Consider the following 17910-nt stretch of genomic DNA (forward strand, 5'->3'; position numbering starts at 1 on the left):
TTATATAGACTGGGAAAATAACAGGATAAAGGGCAATTCATGAAATGTGCACAGGAACTTTCTTGATCAGTATGTTTCCAGCTCAATGAGGAAGGAAACAGTGCTGGATCTAGTTCTGAGGAATGAAGTGGGGCAAGTGGAGCATGTTTAAGTGGAAGACCATTTAGGAAACAGTGATCACAATATCATTAGGTTCCTCATAGTTATGGACAACGATAAACCAAATATGAAAATACTCTACTGGGGGAGGGCTAATTTCAGTGAGCTGTAAAGGGATCTGGCCCAGTTGGATTAGAATCAAAAACTGGAAGGTAAACATAAGTGACCAATAGGGGGCCTTCAAAGAAGCGATTGTTCAGGTACAGATTAGATACATTCCCACGAGGTTAAAAGGAAGAGCATTCAAAGCTAGAACTTTTTGAATGATTAAAGATATAGCGATTAAAGTAAAACAGGAAAAAAACGCTAATGATAAATGTCGGGTTCGTAATTCAGTAGAGAACCAAGCTGAATACAAAATGTACAGGGGAGAACTGAAAATGGAAATAAGAGGTGGAAAAGAAAATGTATATGACTAGATTATCAGGAAATATAAAAAGGAACCCAAAAGTCTTATATAAACATATAAATAGCAAAAAGGTAGTCAAAGGAAGAGTGGGGCTGATTAGGGACCAAAAAGGAAATTTTCTTGTGAAGTCAGAGGGCATGGCTGAGGGTCTAAATGAGTACTTTGCATTTGTCTACACTAAAGACGATGATGCTGTCAATGGTCACAGTAAAGGACATGGTAATAGAGACATTGGATAGATAAAAATAAATATAGAGGAGGTACTGAAAAGGTTGGCAGCACTTATAGTAGAGATGTCGCCGGGTCTGGATGGAATGCTGAGGGACGTAAAGGTGGAAATTTCAGAGGCTTTGGTCACAATCTTCTAACCTTCCTTAGGTATAGGAGTAGTGCCAGAGGACTGGAGGACTGCAAACGTTACACCTCTGTTCAGTAATGGGGAGAGGGATAACCCAGCAATTATAAGCCAGTCAGCCTAACATTGTGGTGAGGAAACTTTTAGAGACATTGGGAGCAATTTCAAACTAACTCACCTGGTGGAAAACCTACAGGATCAGGTGGATCACTGAATTGCCACTCCATTAAATGGGGACAATGTTAACCTATCCTGCCAGTCAGAAAATTGACATGATCAGACGCAATATTGGTTATACACCCAGTACAATTTTACTCTCCATTGAAGTCAGCGACTAATATTGGGTGGAATGTAAAATCAGCATGCGACCTGATCCTGTGGGTTTCCCACCTGGGGAGCTTGGTTAAAGTTGCCCCCATTAATCCAGGAAAAAATAAAGTGGCATTTGGAAAAATATGGATTAATAAACGAAAGCCAACACAGATTTGTTAAAGGCAAATCATGTTTGACTAACTTGATTTGAGTTCTTTGATGAACGGAGAGGGTGAATGAGGGTAGTGCTGTTCACGTTGTGTATATGGACTTTCAAAAGTCGTGTGATGAAATGCCACATAACAGACTTGTTAGCAAAACTGAAGTTTATTAGATTAAAGGGACAGTGGCTGCAGGAATACAAAATAGGCTAAGGGACAGAAAGCAGAGCATTCTGGTGAACAGTTTTTCAGTTTGGAAGGAAGTGTGCAATGGTGTCCCCTAGGATCGATGTTGGGGCCACTGCTCTTTATGATATATGTTAATGACTTGGCCTTAGATATCCAGGGCATAATTTCAAAGTTTGCAGATGACACAAAACTCAGAAATAGAGTAAACAGTGAGAAAGACAGTAACCCACATCAAGAGGACAGAGACAGACTGGTTAAATGCATAGACACATGGCAGATGAAATTTAATGCATTGTTAAAGGATTCATTTTGGTAGGAAGAATGAAGGGAGGGAATATAAACTAAATGGTATAATTTTAAAGAGGGTGCAGGAACAGAGACCTGGAGCTGTATGTGCACAAGTCTTTGAATGTGGGAGGACAAGTTGAGAAAGCTGTTGTAAAGGCATACAAGATCCTTGGTTTTATAAATTGAAGCATGGAGTACAAAACAAGAAGTTATGCCAATTTTTTGTAAAATGCTGGTTAGGCCCGAGCTGGAGTATTGTGACCAAGGGCACCACCCTTCAGGAAGGATGTCAAGCCCTTCGAGAGGGCGCAGAGGAGATGTACTAGAATTGTATCAGGGATGAAAGACTTCACTTACATGGAGAGACTAGAGAAACTTGGGGTGTTCACCTTACAGCAGAGAAGGTGAAGGGGAGATTGGATAGAGGCATTCAAAATCTTGAACAGCATTGATAGAGTAAATAAAAATTAACTGTCGGTAACCAGAGTACAAAAAATTAAGGTAATTGGCAAATGAACCAGAGAGAAGATGAGAAGCAATACTTTTATGCAACAAGTTGTTATGATGTGGAATGCACTGTCTGAAAGGATGGGGGAAGCAGATTCAATAATAAATTTCAAAAGTGAATTGAATAAATACTTGAAAAGGAAAAAAAATGCAGGCCTATGGAGAAAGGATTAGGACCAATTGGACAGTTCTTTCAAAGATCAGGCACAGGTACAATAGACCAAATGGCCTCCTTCTATGCCATTTCATTCTATGATTCTAAGGTCCAAATTAAAGACTTCTGCTCCTTTAAATTATGGGTTTCATTGTAAACCTGCGACTTGTTGGCTGCGTAGCACACAAAGACTATTCTGTGAATTAAATAAACTGCTTCTGTTTGCATAAAAATGCAGCTAACTATGCATCCAAATCTGGTTGGAGAAGGTTTTTGGGAATAGGAAACAGCTTGTCACAGAGACCTGCAGTAAGACTGAAACAAAAGCTCCATTACAAATCTGTAACAAAAATTAAGGAGATGGTTGAAGCAGGAACATATTGAGGCTCAGAGAAGATTAAATGGTGCAGATAAGGTAAACCCAGAATATTAATTCAAGCTAAGCCAGTCAATAGCATAAAAGAACATGAATGAAAGTTATTTAAGAGTAGATTTTCAACAGATCTTGAAAAATATCTTTACTCCAAGGTAAACATTTAGAACAATAGGATAAGTTTATAGAAATAAAAACATGAGGCTTATTCAAATCCAATCAAATGCTAAATTGAGAAAGTTAGGTTACAATAATAATGGCTAACAAGTCTGATGCGCAAACCGCAGACTCTACCACATGTGGGGCAGGTGATGTTTGAAGGGTTGGATAGGCAAGTTACTTGGAGAGCTGAACGCTCATTCCACTGTCTGGAGTTGACCTCCACATGCTCCAGTTGAAATCTCAAGAGGTTCTCAGTACTTTCCCAAATGCATCTTCTCCACTTTGAGCAGTCAAGGGACAGTGACTCCGGTGAGTTGGTGGGTATGTTGAGTATATTGGATTTCTTCAGGGATGCTTTGAGAACTTTCATAAAGCAGCTTCCTCTGGCCACCTAGGAGTCTTTTGGTGCAGCATAGCTCAGAGTAGAGCAATTGCTTTGGAAGCCTGGTGTCAGGCATGTGAGTGACGTGGCCACCAGTGAAGCTGGTTTTGGGTGATTAGCACCTCGATGCTGGGAATGTTGGCTTGGAAGGGGATACTGACATTAGACCACCTATTCTGCCAATGAATGTGAAGGATTTTGCGGAGACAACGTTGGTGGTATTTCTCCGTGCCTTGAGATGCCTGCCATAGATTGTCCAAGTCTCCAAAGCAGATAAGAGCACAGACTGCTGCCCATTACATCATGACCTTAGTCCCAGGTTTGAGCTCCTGGTCCTTGAATACTCCTTTCCTCAATCAGCCAAAGACAGAGCTGGCACATTGAAGACAGTGGAGGACTTTATCATCTATGTCTGCCTTTATTGAGAGTAGACTCCTGAGATATGGAAAATGGTCCATGTTTTCCAGAGTCTTGCTGTGGATCCTGACCGACAGAGAATGATGTTGTGCTGCAGGAATGGGTTGAAAGAGGACCTTAGTTTTCTGGGTGTTTAAAGTGAGGCCCAACTTCTTGTATGCTTCAGTGAAGGAATAAACAATGACATGGAGGTCATTCTCTGAGTCAGCACATACATAAGCGCTATCTGCGTACTGAAACTCATTGACTGAGATTGGAGCAACCTTTGTGTTGGAGGGAAGGCAATGGAGATTGAATAATTTCCTGTCCGTCCTGTAGGTTATCTCCGCTCCTGTGGGGTGCTTGCTGGAGGTGAGGTGCAAAATTGTGGCAAGGAAGATGGAAAAGAGAGTTAGTGTGATGACACAGCCTTGTTTGGTGCTTGTTTTCACTAAGATAGGGTCTGTGGTGGTCCTTATTGGTAAGGATTACAGCTTGCATGTCATCAGTAGGCGAAGGATGGTGAGAAATTTCTGAGGGCAGTTAAACTTGAGGATGACGCTACATAAACCCTCACGATTGACAGAGTCAAAAGCTTTTGTGAGGTCAGAAAAGGCTACTTACAGCAGTTGGTGCTGCTCCCTACATTTTTCTTACATTTTCTGTGCAGTGTAGATCATATCTGTAGTGCCTCTCAGTGGGCCAAATCCACATTGTGACTCTTGCTGGAGTTCTTTGGGCACTGAAAGGAGGAGGATCCTTGCGATGATTTTCCCTGTGGCTGACAGCAGGGAGACTCCCGTATAATTACCGTAATCAGATTTATCTCCTTTCTTGAACTTGATCACAATCATGGCATCCCTGAGATCCACTGGCATGTGCACCTCTTTCCAGATAAGGGATATGAGGTTGTGCAATTGCACAAGGAGTGTATCACAACCGTGTTTCAGAAATTCAGCCTGCTCCAGAGGCTTTGTTGTTTTTCAGCTGATGGATGGCTTTTCCAACTTCATTCTGGGTCGAGGTAGCACCAAGCCTGAGCCAGGTAGAGCACTGAGGGATGGAGTCAAGGACGCTTAGGTCAAAGACAGAGTCTTGATTGAGGAGCTCTTCGAAATGTTCCCTCCAAGAGATGCTTACTGCCTCCCTGTCCTTAATAAACTTTCCTCCATTCTTGGCTCTCAACAGGGTGGGCCTTCGAGTGTTTGGGCTGTGGATGGTCTTGACAGTGATGAAGAATTCATGCATGTTGTGGTTGTTTGTAAGCTGTTGAATCTCCTGTGATCTTTTCTACCCACCAATTGTTCTTTATGTCATGGTTTTGTTGTTGTACCGATGCCTTCAGATGCCTATAGGCCAGCTTCTTTTCTCTTGAAGCATCGTTGTGCTTCCAGTCTATGAACACTTTGCATTTACGTTTGATTAGCTCTTGCGTCTCTAGATCATTCTCGTCGAACTAGTCCCTATGTTTCCTGGTAGAGAAGCCAAGAAACTCTTAGCAGGTGCTCATTATGGTGGACTTTAGAGTGGGCCAGGCATTGTGGAGACATTGCGGCTTGTGTTGGCTGGAAGTCGAGAGGTTGCTTGTGAGGTGCTGGCTGGGGAGAGCTGCCTTTGCAGGATCCTGGAGACCTTCGATGTTAATTTTCTTGCGGCAGCCTTTCTGCTGGCACCACTGTTTAGGGGCTAGATTGGTGGAGATAATCGACTGGATAAGGCAATGATCAGTCCAGCAGTCGTCGACACCTGTCATGGCGTGAGGGATACAGATCTCCCTGCAATCTCATGCTCAGGCGATGATGCAGTCAAGTAGGTGCCATACTTGGATCGTGGGTGTCACCATGAGGTGTTGAACTTGTCTTTCTGACGAAATAGAGTGTTGGTTATGACAAGGTCATGTTCTAAGCATTTCAAGAGAAGGACTCCATTGGAGATAGCTTTCCCTACCTCTTCCTTGCCAATCACACCCTTCCAGAGATTTGAGTCCTTCCCAACTCTGGCACTGAAGTCACCAAGGAGAATCAGCTTGTCTCCTGCTGGAACTTGGGCTAGAGATTGCTCAAGATTGGAGTAGAATCTTTCTTTGTCCCCCCCTGTTGCATCTAGGGTGGCAGCATATTCGCTGATGACAGTGGTGTACTGATTCCTCTTTAGTGTGAGCTGGAGGGTCATGAGGCACTCGCTCATCCCACAGGGAAAGTCACTGAGACACCAGACAAGCTCGTTCTTGATGGTGAAGCTCACCCCATGAAGGCGACATTACTCTTCTGAACAGCCCATCCAGGTAAAGGTGTACCCACCACCTTGTTCCTTGAGTTGGCCTTCTCCTGCCCTCTGTGTCTCACTCAGGGCAGTGATATCAATGTCATAGCACCCGAGTTCCGAGCTGTGATATCCATACAAAATTCAAGTCCATTGCTGTTGGGATTGTGCATGGGGGTCCTGATGTTATAGGTCCCAACTTCATTTTGAGGAGTGGAAGATGCCTGTGTGTGAGATTCTTTTAACATGGGGTGGCCGTTGCACACCAGCTATCACATGGTCTAGACAAAGTGAGATCTTGATCCAATAGCAAGGAGGAGGGAGACAATTGGAGACTAGACTCTGCTGCATAATGCTGACACAACTGACACATAGACTTACACAAGTAAGACATGAGGACATAAACAGAACGGAATACCTACCCTCCTCCACCACTCTCATCCAACCTTAAACTTCCCTCAGCCACTCTCCCACAGGCTCCTTCTACCACATACTCCCACCCTCAAACCTACCTCACCCTAAGTCACCCCCTCCCAGAGTATCTCTCCCTCTCCCAGATCCCTCCCCCACCCTTAGCCACCTGCTCAGGCTGAAGCACCCTCTCACTCTAACCCTACCTGCTTTTCTCCCTCCTGCTCTCTCCGACAGTCCCTTCCCTCCTTCCATTCTCTCTCCCACACCCTCCCTCACACGAGGGAGGCCATACTTTCACTGCCGGGACCATACCACACTCTCAACCCCCAGCCCACCCTCCCAACCAAGGTCTCTCTTCTCGCAACGGGGACTGATATCCCCGCACATTCCTCTCCCCCTTTGCCAAGGTCGATAAACCTGTCCCCAGGCCTGGGCCTACAGGACTGCAAAACCTGCCACCGGGCCTGGGCCCCAGGGATCGCAAAGATCACCGCCAGGAATCGGATCCCCATAACCATCCCCCACCCCCTCCCATGGCCAAATGTTATTAAAACTCTTCCCTTCCCTCAGACATGATGAACTGGCATGGTCCTGGCCACTCAGCTCCTCACTCCCGCGCCACCATCTTAAAACTGCTAATCCAGTCAAAACACTACATCTGAAACACTGGGGCAGATTTTGGCTGTGCCATCGAAGCCACACGCCATCCTGTCTTGGAACTATATCGCTGTTCCTTCACTGTCGCTGAGTCAAAATCCTGGAACTCCCCTCCCTAACAACACTGTGGGTGTACCTATATCACATGGACGGCAGCAGTTCAAGAAGGCAGCTCACCACCACCTTCTCAAGGGCAATTAGGAATATTCAATAAATGCTGGCCTTGCCAGCAATGCTCGCATCCCACGAACGAATAAAAAAATGATAGCAAATGGGCAGCCTGTTTTCGATCTCACCCATTTAAAAAATTTCATTGAAGTCAATGGAAATAAAAATAACAGGTAGAAATGTAAAATAGGCTGTCACTTTCACATTATCACATGAAGTCAATATCAATGCCACTGAGACAAAATAGTTTAGTCATGGGGTCATAGTCATAGAGTCATTACAGCACGGAATGAGGCCATTTTGGTGCATCCAGTCCATGCCAGCTCTCTGAAGAGCAATCCAGTCAGTCTCGTTCCCCCGTTGGATCCCCGTAACCCTGCAAGTTTATTTCCCTCCAGGGCCCATTTAGTTCATTTTTAAAATCATTAATTGTCTCCGCTTCCACCACCCTCACAGGCAGCAAGCACCAGGAAAAAAGGATGATCACAGACACATGAGCATGAGGAAAAGACACAAAATAAAACTTTTCTTCCCCATCACTCTCAACTTTCTCTCTTCCTGTCCTGAAAGTGGTACCTTTACATTACATACAGATAAACATTTTCATAAATACCAGCACTCTTCTAATCTCCCTCTGATCACAGAATCACAGGATTGTTACAGCACAGATGGAGGCTATTCAACCTGTCTTGTCTGCGCTAGCTCTCTGAAGCAGCAATTTACCTAGTGCCAGCCCTCCACCTTCTCCTCGTAGCCCTGTACCTTCTTCCTTTTCAGATACCAATCCAATTCCCTCTTCAATGCCTCAATGGAACCTGCCTCCACTGCATTCTCAGGCAGTGTATTCCAGATCCTAACCACTCACTGCTTTGAAAATGTTTTTGCTCATGTTGCTATTGCTTCTTTTACCAAATACCTTAAATCTGTGCCCTCTTGTTCTCGATCCTCCCACCAGTGGGAACAGTTTTTCCCTATCTACTCTGTTCAGAGCCCTCATGCTGCAATGACTATTCAGTTATGAATTTGACCTGTTACAATCAGCAGGTTATTTGATTGTGAGCAACATTATAGCCAAGCTTGATCATGTTCTCATTCTGTTTCGAGTAAGAATCACTGCATAGCAAATAGAATCCTGTTGATTTATTGACTCCTTAAACTGGAGATATTGAGACCAATTGTAGCATCTACTACCACCACCTGAATGGGAATCAAATCTGTACCATCAATTAAGAGTGGTAATATACATTACTCAAAACAGCAAAACCAGCATAGAACACTGCTTTATTGTAAATACATTTAAGAAATCTTACCATACCATAATAACATCGACAGTCTTTTCCTGGAGTGAAAAATGTTCCCACAGCCCGAGAATGTTTTATGTCTGCATTTAGTGCCAGCAGCTCCTTGATAAGGTCCACATTCTGATTCACCACTGCAATGTGCAGTGCAGTTTCACCTGAAGACAGATCATCTATTCTAGTATTATTGCAAATTAAAGCTTGTCATATAATAGTATGTGCAAAGTGCATTCTGCAACTTACTTGGTCTGTCATTTTCACTGCTTGAATTAATAATTTGAAAAGAAGCAATTAAATTATGAATTCCTTTTTGCAGTAGATAGTTATCTTAATCTAATACTATGGGCCGAATTTTCAATGGCTTGTGGAGGTGGGTCTGGAGGTTGGGCAGGGGTGGGGGGCGCGGAAAAGGAGGAAAATCCCATTGGGCCAGCTCCATGACACGTTCCCGCCTCCACGGGTTTATGAAGGAGTTGGGATGATGGCAGGAATGGTTATCCCCTTAGCCGTGGCAGGTGACGGTGGCAGCCTCCCAGCGGCAGGCTGGGTAGACATCATAGCTGGAGGCTCCATTCAATGTGGATGGTGCCGCTCCAAAAATTGGCCACAACCGCAGCAGTGCCCATTACCGTTGGTGGGTCTTTCCCCCCTCATGGCCGAAGGCCCCCAACTCTTCTGGCCCTTTTATTTATCCCTTTTGTGGCTGGCGATTGGGAATGGAGGTGTCCTCGTGCCTCCTTACATACTTCAGCAGCACCCACATCTGACGGTGGGACTGCCAATCTTTGACTGCTGGATGGCTTCTGATTGGCCCACCAGCCTCGGGAGCTCGCCCGCCACCCTTAATTGGATGGGGCTCCTGGAGGCAGCCGCTTAATTGGGTGCCTCCTCCAAAACTGTCCTCTGGGTCTCACCACCAGCATTTGTAGGTTCCTCCCTGCATTTCATCCTGATGGTGGGATCGGGTCCCAGGAAATGAAAATCCTGCCCTACGTTACCAAGTAATTCAGTGTTCATTGTAGCAACAGTTTTGAAACAGTCACAGGAAGCAGGATGTCTTCAAGATACTGATAGAAACTTGCTAAAAATGCACAAAACTGGAAAAGGGAGCAATTGTTTGGTCTAAAATATGATTTTAATTACTCAGAACTCATTACTCAGAACCCAGATATCAAAGTCAATATATATACCCCAATAAAAAAGGCAAAGAAATGCCTTGAATAAATCCTTTATTTACTTACAATAAAATACATATCTAGAGAAACAACTAAAGAAATACAAATTATTCAATCGTTTATTGGTCTTAATATGGGTTATAATTTTACATAAACCATATTACTCATGTACAATTACATCTAAGGTCACACTTTCATGATATTAATTTCTGACAATTATTTTGGTAATAATATCACACTATTCTTTCATTGCACTGATCTAGGCTTAAATTTAGCTCAAACTGAAGGAATATAAGTTTTCACTCTCTATTGGCTATTAGGATCGATATGAAAATGCATTTGGATAGGGGAACCTAATTTCTAACAATGCTGATTACCCAGCACAAAGCTACCCCTAATTCAAGACTAATTACTACTAAATTAATAATCATAGCCAGAAATGGCACAAGGATGATTGCCATTGGAATTTGAAATATCACACTCTTCTCTTCCAATATTAGAACTCAAGTGCTACACCTGGCCTGGGAGTACCTGATGCTGATGTAGGAGAGCATTTCACTCCCTGATACCAACAAGAACTTATTTATCACAGAATCGTTACAATGCAGAAGGAGGCCATTTGGCCCATCAGGTCCACACTGGCTCTCTGTAAGAGCGATTCCCTCAGGTCCATTCCCCTGCCTTCTTCCCATAACCCTGCACATTCTTCCTTTTCAGATAACTGTCTAATTCACTTTTGAATGCTTCAATTGAACCTGCCTCCACCACATTCATAGGCAGTGCATTCCAGACCATAACCACTCGCTGCGTGAAAAGGTTTTTCCTCATGTCACTTTTGCTTCTCTTACCAAATACTTTAAATCTGTCCCTCTCGTTCTCGATCCTTTCACAAGTGGGAACAGTTACTCTCTATTTACCTCTGTCCAGACCCCTCATGATTTTGAATTCTTCTATCAAATCACCTCGCAGCCTTCTCTTCTCCAAGGAAAACAGTCATAATTTCTCCAATCTATCTTTCAAACTGAAATTCCTTATCCTTGGAACCATCCTCGTGAATCTTTTTTGTACTCCCTCCAATGCCCTCACTTCTTTCCTAAAGCACCCAGAACTGGACGCAATACTCCAGCTGAGGCCGAACTAGTGTCTTATACAAGTTCAACATAACTTCCTTGCTCTTGTACTCTATGCCCCTATTAAGAAGGCCCAGAATACTGTATGCTTTATTAGCTGCTCTCTCAATCTGTCCCGACACCTTCAATGACTTATGCACATATACACCTAGGTCCCTCTGCTCCTGCACCCCCTTTAGAATTGTTCCCTTTAATCTATATTGTCTCTCCATGTTCTCCCTACCAAAATTAATCACTTCACATTTCTCTGCATTGAACTTCATCTGCCACCTGTCTGCCCATTCCACCAACTTGTCTAAGTCCTTTTGAAGTTCTACACTCTCCTCCTCACAGTTCACACTACTTGCAAGTTTCGAATCATCTGTAAACTTTGAAATTGTGCCCTGTACACCAAGGTCTAGGTCATTAATATATATCAGGAAAAGCAAGGGTCCCAATACTGATCCCTGTGGAACTCCACTACAAACCTTCCTCCAGCCCAAAAACCATCCATTAACCACTACTCTTTGTTTCCTGTCACCCAGCCAATTTCGTATCCATGTTGCTACCGTCCCTTTTATTCCATGAGCTCTAAGTTTGTTCACAAGTTTGTTGTGTGGCACTGTATTAAATGCCTTTTGAAAGTCCATGTACACCACATCAACAGCATTGCCCTCATCAGCCCTCTCTGTTACCTCCTCAAAAAACTCCAGCAAGTTAGTTAAACATGATTTTCTCTCAAGAAATCCATGCTGGCTTTCCTTAATTAACTTGCATTTATCCATGTGACTATTGATTTTGTCCCGAATTATTTTTTCCAGAAGTTTTCCCGCCATCTAAGTTAAACTGACTGGCCTGGAGTTGTTGGGCGTATCTTTACACCCTTTTTTGAACAAGGGTGTAATGTTTGCAATTCTCCAGTCCTCTGGCACCACCCCCAAGTCTAAGGAAGATTGAAAAATTATGGCCAGTGCCTCTACGATTTCCACCCTCACTTCCCTCAGTATCCTTGGATGCATCTCATCTGGTCCTGGTGCTTTATCCACTTTAAGTACAGACAGCCTATCTAATACTTCTTCCTTATCAATTTTAAACCCCTCTAGTGTCTGATTTACCTCCTCTTTCAACATTGCCTGAGTTGCATCTTCGTCCTTGCTAAAGACAGATGCAAAGTATTCATTTAATACCTCAGCTATGCCCTCTGCCTCCATGTGTAAATCCCTTTTCTGGTCCCTAATCGGCACCACTCCCTTTTACCACCCTATTACCATTTATATGCCTATAGAAAACTTTGGGATTTCCTTTACTGCTATCTGCCAGTCTCTTTTCATGTTTTCTCTTTGCTTCTTTTTCACTTGCCCTCTGGACCTTCTATATTCAGCCAGGTTCTCAATAGTATTGTCTTCCTGGCACACATTTTCTTCTTTATCTTAATCCCTACCTCTTTTGTCATCCAGGGAGCTCTGGATTTGTTTGCCCTACTTTTCCCCTTTGAGGGAACATACCTTGACTGTGCCCGAACTATCTCTTCTTTGAAGGTAGCCCATTGTTCATCTGCTGGTTTTCCTGCCAGCTTTTGATCCAAATTTATTCGCCCCAGCTCTATTCTAACTCCATTGAAGTTGGCCTTCCCCCAGTTAATTATTCTTACCTTGCATTGCTCTTTTCCATAGTCAGCCTAAACTTTATGACACAGTGATCACTATACCCTAAATGCTCTCCTACTGATACTTGATCCACCTCATTCCCATGAAACAGGTCTAGCAGTGCCTCCTTTCTCATTGGACTAGCAAATTTTCCTGAACACGCTCTAGGAATTCTTGCCCCTCACACTACTATTATCCCAGTCTATGTTCGGACAATTAAAGTCCCCCATTGTAACTACCTGATAATTTTTGCACCTCCCTGTAATTTCCTTGCAAATTTGTTCCTCCGTGTCCTTCCCACAAGCTGGTGGTCAATAGACAACAGCAATGTATATGCACCATTTTTGTTCCTTAACTCTAGCCAAATTGATTCTGTCCTCGACCCCTCTGGGTCCTTCAGTTTCTCCAGCACTGCAATGCTCTCCTGAATCAATAATGCCACTTCTCCCCTTTTTTCCCCTTTCCAACCTTGTATTCAGGAATATTTAGCACCCAATCCTGCCCTTCTTTCAGCCAAGTCTCTGTTAGAGCCACAACATCATATTATTTATTTATTGTATTTAGTGATACAGTACTGAAACAGGCCCTTCGGCCCACCAAGTCTGTGCCGACCATCAACCACCCATTTATACTAATCCTACATTCATCCCATATTCCTACCAGATCCCCACAATTACCCTACCACCTACCTATAAGAGGGGCAATTTATAATGGCCAATTTACCTACCAACCTGCAAGTCTTTGGCTGTGGGAGGAAACCGGAGTACCCGGTAAAAACCCACACGGTCACAGGGAGAACTTGCAAACTCCACACAGGCAGTACGCAAAATCGAACCTGGGTCACTGGAGCTGTGAGGCTGCGGTGTTAACTACTGCGCCTCTGTGACGTCCATATTTCCACATGCCAATCTGTGCCTGTACCTCACCAGTCTTATTAAGCACACTGTGTGCATTCACATGCAGGCACATGAACCCTGATTCAGACTTTATTACTTTCTCCCTTACTCTGACCTCACCTAATAACTTACTATTCCCTACTCTTGTGCTATCTAACTCCCCCAGTATTTTGTGCACCTTAGTATTCCCCTCTGATACTTGCTCCTGCTTCCCTCCAATCTGAGCTGCCTCTCAGGTTCCCATAACCCAGACAACTCATTTTAAATCTTCCCCAACAGCACTAGCAAATCTCCCTGCGAGTATATTCATCCCAGTCCTGCTAAGATGCAACCTGTCCATCTTGTACAAGTCCCACCTGCCCCAGAACTGGTCCCAATGTCTCAGAAATTTGATGTCCTCCCTCCTACACCAGTTCTCCAGCCACGTGTTCAATCGCTCAATTCTCCTATTCCTATGCTCACTTGCATGTGGGACTGGGAGTAATCCTGAGATTACTGCTTTTGAAGTCCTGCTTTTTAATCTTCTTCCTAGCTCCATAAAAAGTGCTTTCTGGATCTCATCTCCCCTCTTACCTATGTCATTGGTACCAATGTGGACCACAACCTCTGGCTGTTCACCCTCCCCCAGAAGAATTTCCTGCAGCCCCTCCGTGATGTCTTTGACCCTGGCACCAGGGAGGAAACACATCATCCTGGAGTCACGTTTACTGCCGCAGAAACGCCTGTCTGTTCCCCTAAATAACAAATCCCCTATCACTACTGCTCTTCCACTCTTCTTCCTACCCTCCTGTGCAGCTGAACCACCTGCAGTGCCACTAACTTGGCTCTGACTGCACTCCTCTGAGGAACCATCTCCCTCACCAGTATCCAAAATGGAATACTGATTAGTGAGTGAGATCGTATCAGGGGACTCCTGCACTACCTGCCTGGTTCTCTTAGACTTTTTCCGGTCACCCATTCCTTATCTGCCTGCATGCTCCTAACCTGTGGTATGACTACCTCCCCAAACATGTTATCCACATATTCCTCTGCCTCACAGATGCACAACAGTAACTCCAGCCGCTGCTTGAGTTCCGAAACCCGGAGCTCATGCTTCTGCAGCTGGTGACACTTCCTGCAAAAGTGTTTGTCTAGAACACATGGTGCTTTCATGACTTCCCACATGCCACAAGCTGTACATTCCACTCGGCAGACTATTTATTATAAGTAGAGTAACTTACCAGGTACTCACCAAACAGATCCTTCCACTGCACCAAAGCAAGAACCAAATACTGAAGGGTTAAAAAAGTAGAAAAATGGAGCACCTCCTCCCCCCTTCACTGAACTTGCCACTCATCAAACTTGACTCTCCACACTCAGCTTACTAGCTGCACTCTGTTTGCAGGCTGCACCCAGACCTCAGTATTTATACCTTTTGAAGCTGAAACTGCAGCAACCAGATTTGACAGGTCAGCAACTTAACTAAGCAGCAACTCTGCAGTAGAGACTGTTAATCTCTGCGTAAGACTGTAAGAAACTTACTTTATTTTCTTAACCTCAATTTACTTTCTTAACCCTACTTTACTTTCTTAACCCTACTTTATCTAGAGGGTAAATCCTAGCTAAATGCTAACTGCAGACCAGAGTTTTATTAAGATAACATTTAAAATCCCCACTCACCGAACTTGAATTTCCACACTCAGCTTGCTATCTGCACACTATTTTTATATAATTACTTTAGTACAGTAAAACGTCCCAAGGTGTTTCAGAGATTGGGACCCAAGCAGGAAAATGAGGAAACTCTGGGAAGTGACTGAAGACAGGGTTAAAGAGCTAGGCTTTAAGGAACTTCTGAAAGTGGGGATGGATGAAGTCAGCCAAAGGGATTTCAAAGAGAGTTCGGGGGGGTGAGGGCCATGCCACAGATGGTACATACGAACACACGAATTAGGAGCAGAAGTAGGCCACACGGCCCCTCGAGCCTGCTCTGCGATTCAATAAGATCATGGCTGATCCGATTGTAACCTCAACTCCACATTTCCGTCCACCCCCAATAACCTTTCACCCCCTTGCTTATCAAGAATCTATCTACCTCTGCCTTAAAAATATTCAAAGACTCTGCTTCCACTGCCTTTTGAGGAAGAATTCCAAAGCCTCACGACCCTCTGAGAGAAAAAAAACTCTCTTCATCTCTGTCTTAAATGGACGACACCTTATTTTTAAACAGAGACCAGATTATCCCACAACAGAAAACATCCATTTCACATCCACCCTGTCAAGATCCCTTAGAATCTTATATGTTTCAATCAAGTCGCCTCTTACTCTTCTAAACTCCAGCGGGTACAAACCTAGCCTGTCCAACCTTTCCTCATAAGACAATCCGCTCATTCTAGGTATTAGTCCAGTAAACCTACTCTTAACTGCTTCCAACGCATTTACATCCTTCCTTAAATAAGGAGACCAATACTGTACACAGTACTTCAGATGTGGTCTCACCAATGCCCTGTATAAGCTGAAGCATAACCTCCCTACTTTTGTATTCACTTCCTCTCGCAATAAATTATAACATTCTATTAGCTTTCCTAATTACGTGGTGTACCTGCATACTAACCTTTTGCGATTCATGCACTAGGACACCCAGATCCCTCTGCATCTCAGAGCTCTGCAATCTCTCACCATTTAGATAACATGCTTCTTTTTTATTCTTCCTGCCAAAATGAGCAATTTCACATTTTCCCAAATTATATTCCATTTTCCAGATCTTTGCCCATTCAGTTAACCCATCTATATCCCTTTGTAGCTTCCTTATGTCCTCGTCGCAACTTACTTTCCTAACTATCTTTCTATATTCAGCAAATTTAGCAACCATACCTTCAGTCCCTTCATCCAAGTCATTTATATAAATTGTAAAAGGTTGAGGCCCCAGCACTGATCCCTGCGGCACATCACTCGTTACATCTTGCCAACCAGAAAATGAGCCAGTTATGCCTACTTTACATTTCCTGTTAGCTAGACAATCTTCTATTCATGCTCAAATGTTACCCACTACACCATGAGCTTCTATTTTCCGCAATAACCTTTGATGTGGTACCTTACCAAATGCCTTCTGGAAATCTAAGTGCAGGACATCCACTGGTTCCCCTTTATCCACAGCACATGTTACTTCTTCAAAGTCCTCCAATAAATTGGTTAAGCGTGATTTCCCTTTCACAAAACCATGTTGACTCTGCCTGATTAACTTGAAATTTTCTAAGTGCCCTGCTATAACGTCTTTCATAATAGCTTCTAACATTTTCCCCATGACAGATGTTAAGCTAACTGGCCTTAGTTTCCTGCTTTCTGTCTCCCTCCCTTTTTGAATAAAGGAGTTACATTGGCTATTTTCCAATCTAATGGAACCTTCCCTGAATCGAGGGAATTTTAGAAAATTAAAACTAACGCATCAATTATCTCACTAGCCACTTCTTTTGAGACCATAGGGCGAAGTCCATCAGGACCTGGGGACTTGTCAGCCCGATGCTCCAACAATTTGATCGGTACCGCTTCCCTGGTGACTGTACTTTTCTTGAGTTCCTTCCTCCCTTCCATTTCCTGATATACAGCTATTTCTGGGATGTTACTTGTATCCTCTATGGTGAAGACTGATGCAAAATATCTGTTCAATTCATCTGCCATCTACTGATTTTCCCTTATTAATTCCCCAGACTCACTTTCTGTATGACCAACACTCACTTTGTTAACTCTTTTCTTTTTTAAATATCTATAGAAACTCTGGTACTACACGAAAGAGCAAAAGGAAGAGAAAGCACATAGTAGATCAGAAATAGAAGAGCAGTGAATATGTGGAAGCATATTGGACAGCAGATTACATATGCAGGGAGGTGCAAAGCCATGGACAGAATTGTGGATGAGGAATTTGAAATCAATGCACAAAGAGATGGGGGGGACAATGAAAATCAGGAAGGATATAGATGATAAATAAACAGGACATTATGTTGGATAGGATGAGGGTGGTAGCATTCTGGATAAGTTGGAATCTATGTAGAGATAGAGTTTGGGAGACCAGTGAGGAGGGGATTTGAAATATCAAATCTAAACAAAGCAATAGCGTGAAGGCCTTGCCAATTGATTGGGTGTGGAACCTAGAGTCAAACAGGACACCAAAGTTTCACACCATTAGAGTGGTCATCCAGGAAGAAAAAAGGAATCAGATGCTAAGGTGACTAAGGTAAAGGGATAAATAAGAGTGGAACCACAGAGGTGAGATGCTCGAGATGATGTTGTGGTCAATAATGCCACAGAGAGGTTAAGGAGGATGAAGAGAGAAAATGAACCACAATCAATCAAACAGAACTTTACTTGTAACTTTCACCAGGTTCGTTTTATGCTGTGACCAAAAGGAAACCAGATTGAAAAGATTCAAACATGGAGTCAGGGACACAAAGTGGGATAGTGATGA

The 17910-nt window shown here is 43.5% G+C and overlaps 1 protein-coding gene across 1 annotated transcript in view; it reads right to left on the reverse strand.

The window, feature by feature from the left end:
• The window catches only part of LOC137374885 (transient receptor potential cation channel subfamily V member 5-like), a 177559-nt gene that overhangs the window by 109743 nt on the left and 49906 nt on the right, over positions 1-17910 (reverse strand). Inside the window, exon 4 of the mRNA XM_068041462.1 lies at positions 8664-8804. Coding sequence (XP_067897563.1) covers positions 8664-8804 — 141 coding nt within the window. The remainder of the gene's footprint in view (positions 1-8663; positions 8805-17910) is intronic.

The sequence above is a fragment of the Heterodontus francisci genome, chromosome 11 (assembly GCF_036365525.1).
Source record: "Heterodontus francisci isolate sHetFra1 chromosome 11, sHetFra1.hap1, whole genome shotgun sequence".
Lineage (NCBI taxonomy): Eukaryota > Metazoa > Chordata > Chondrichthyes > Heterodontiformes > Heterodontidae > Heterodontus > Heterodontus francisci.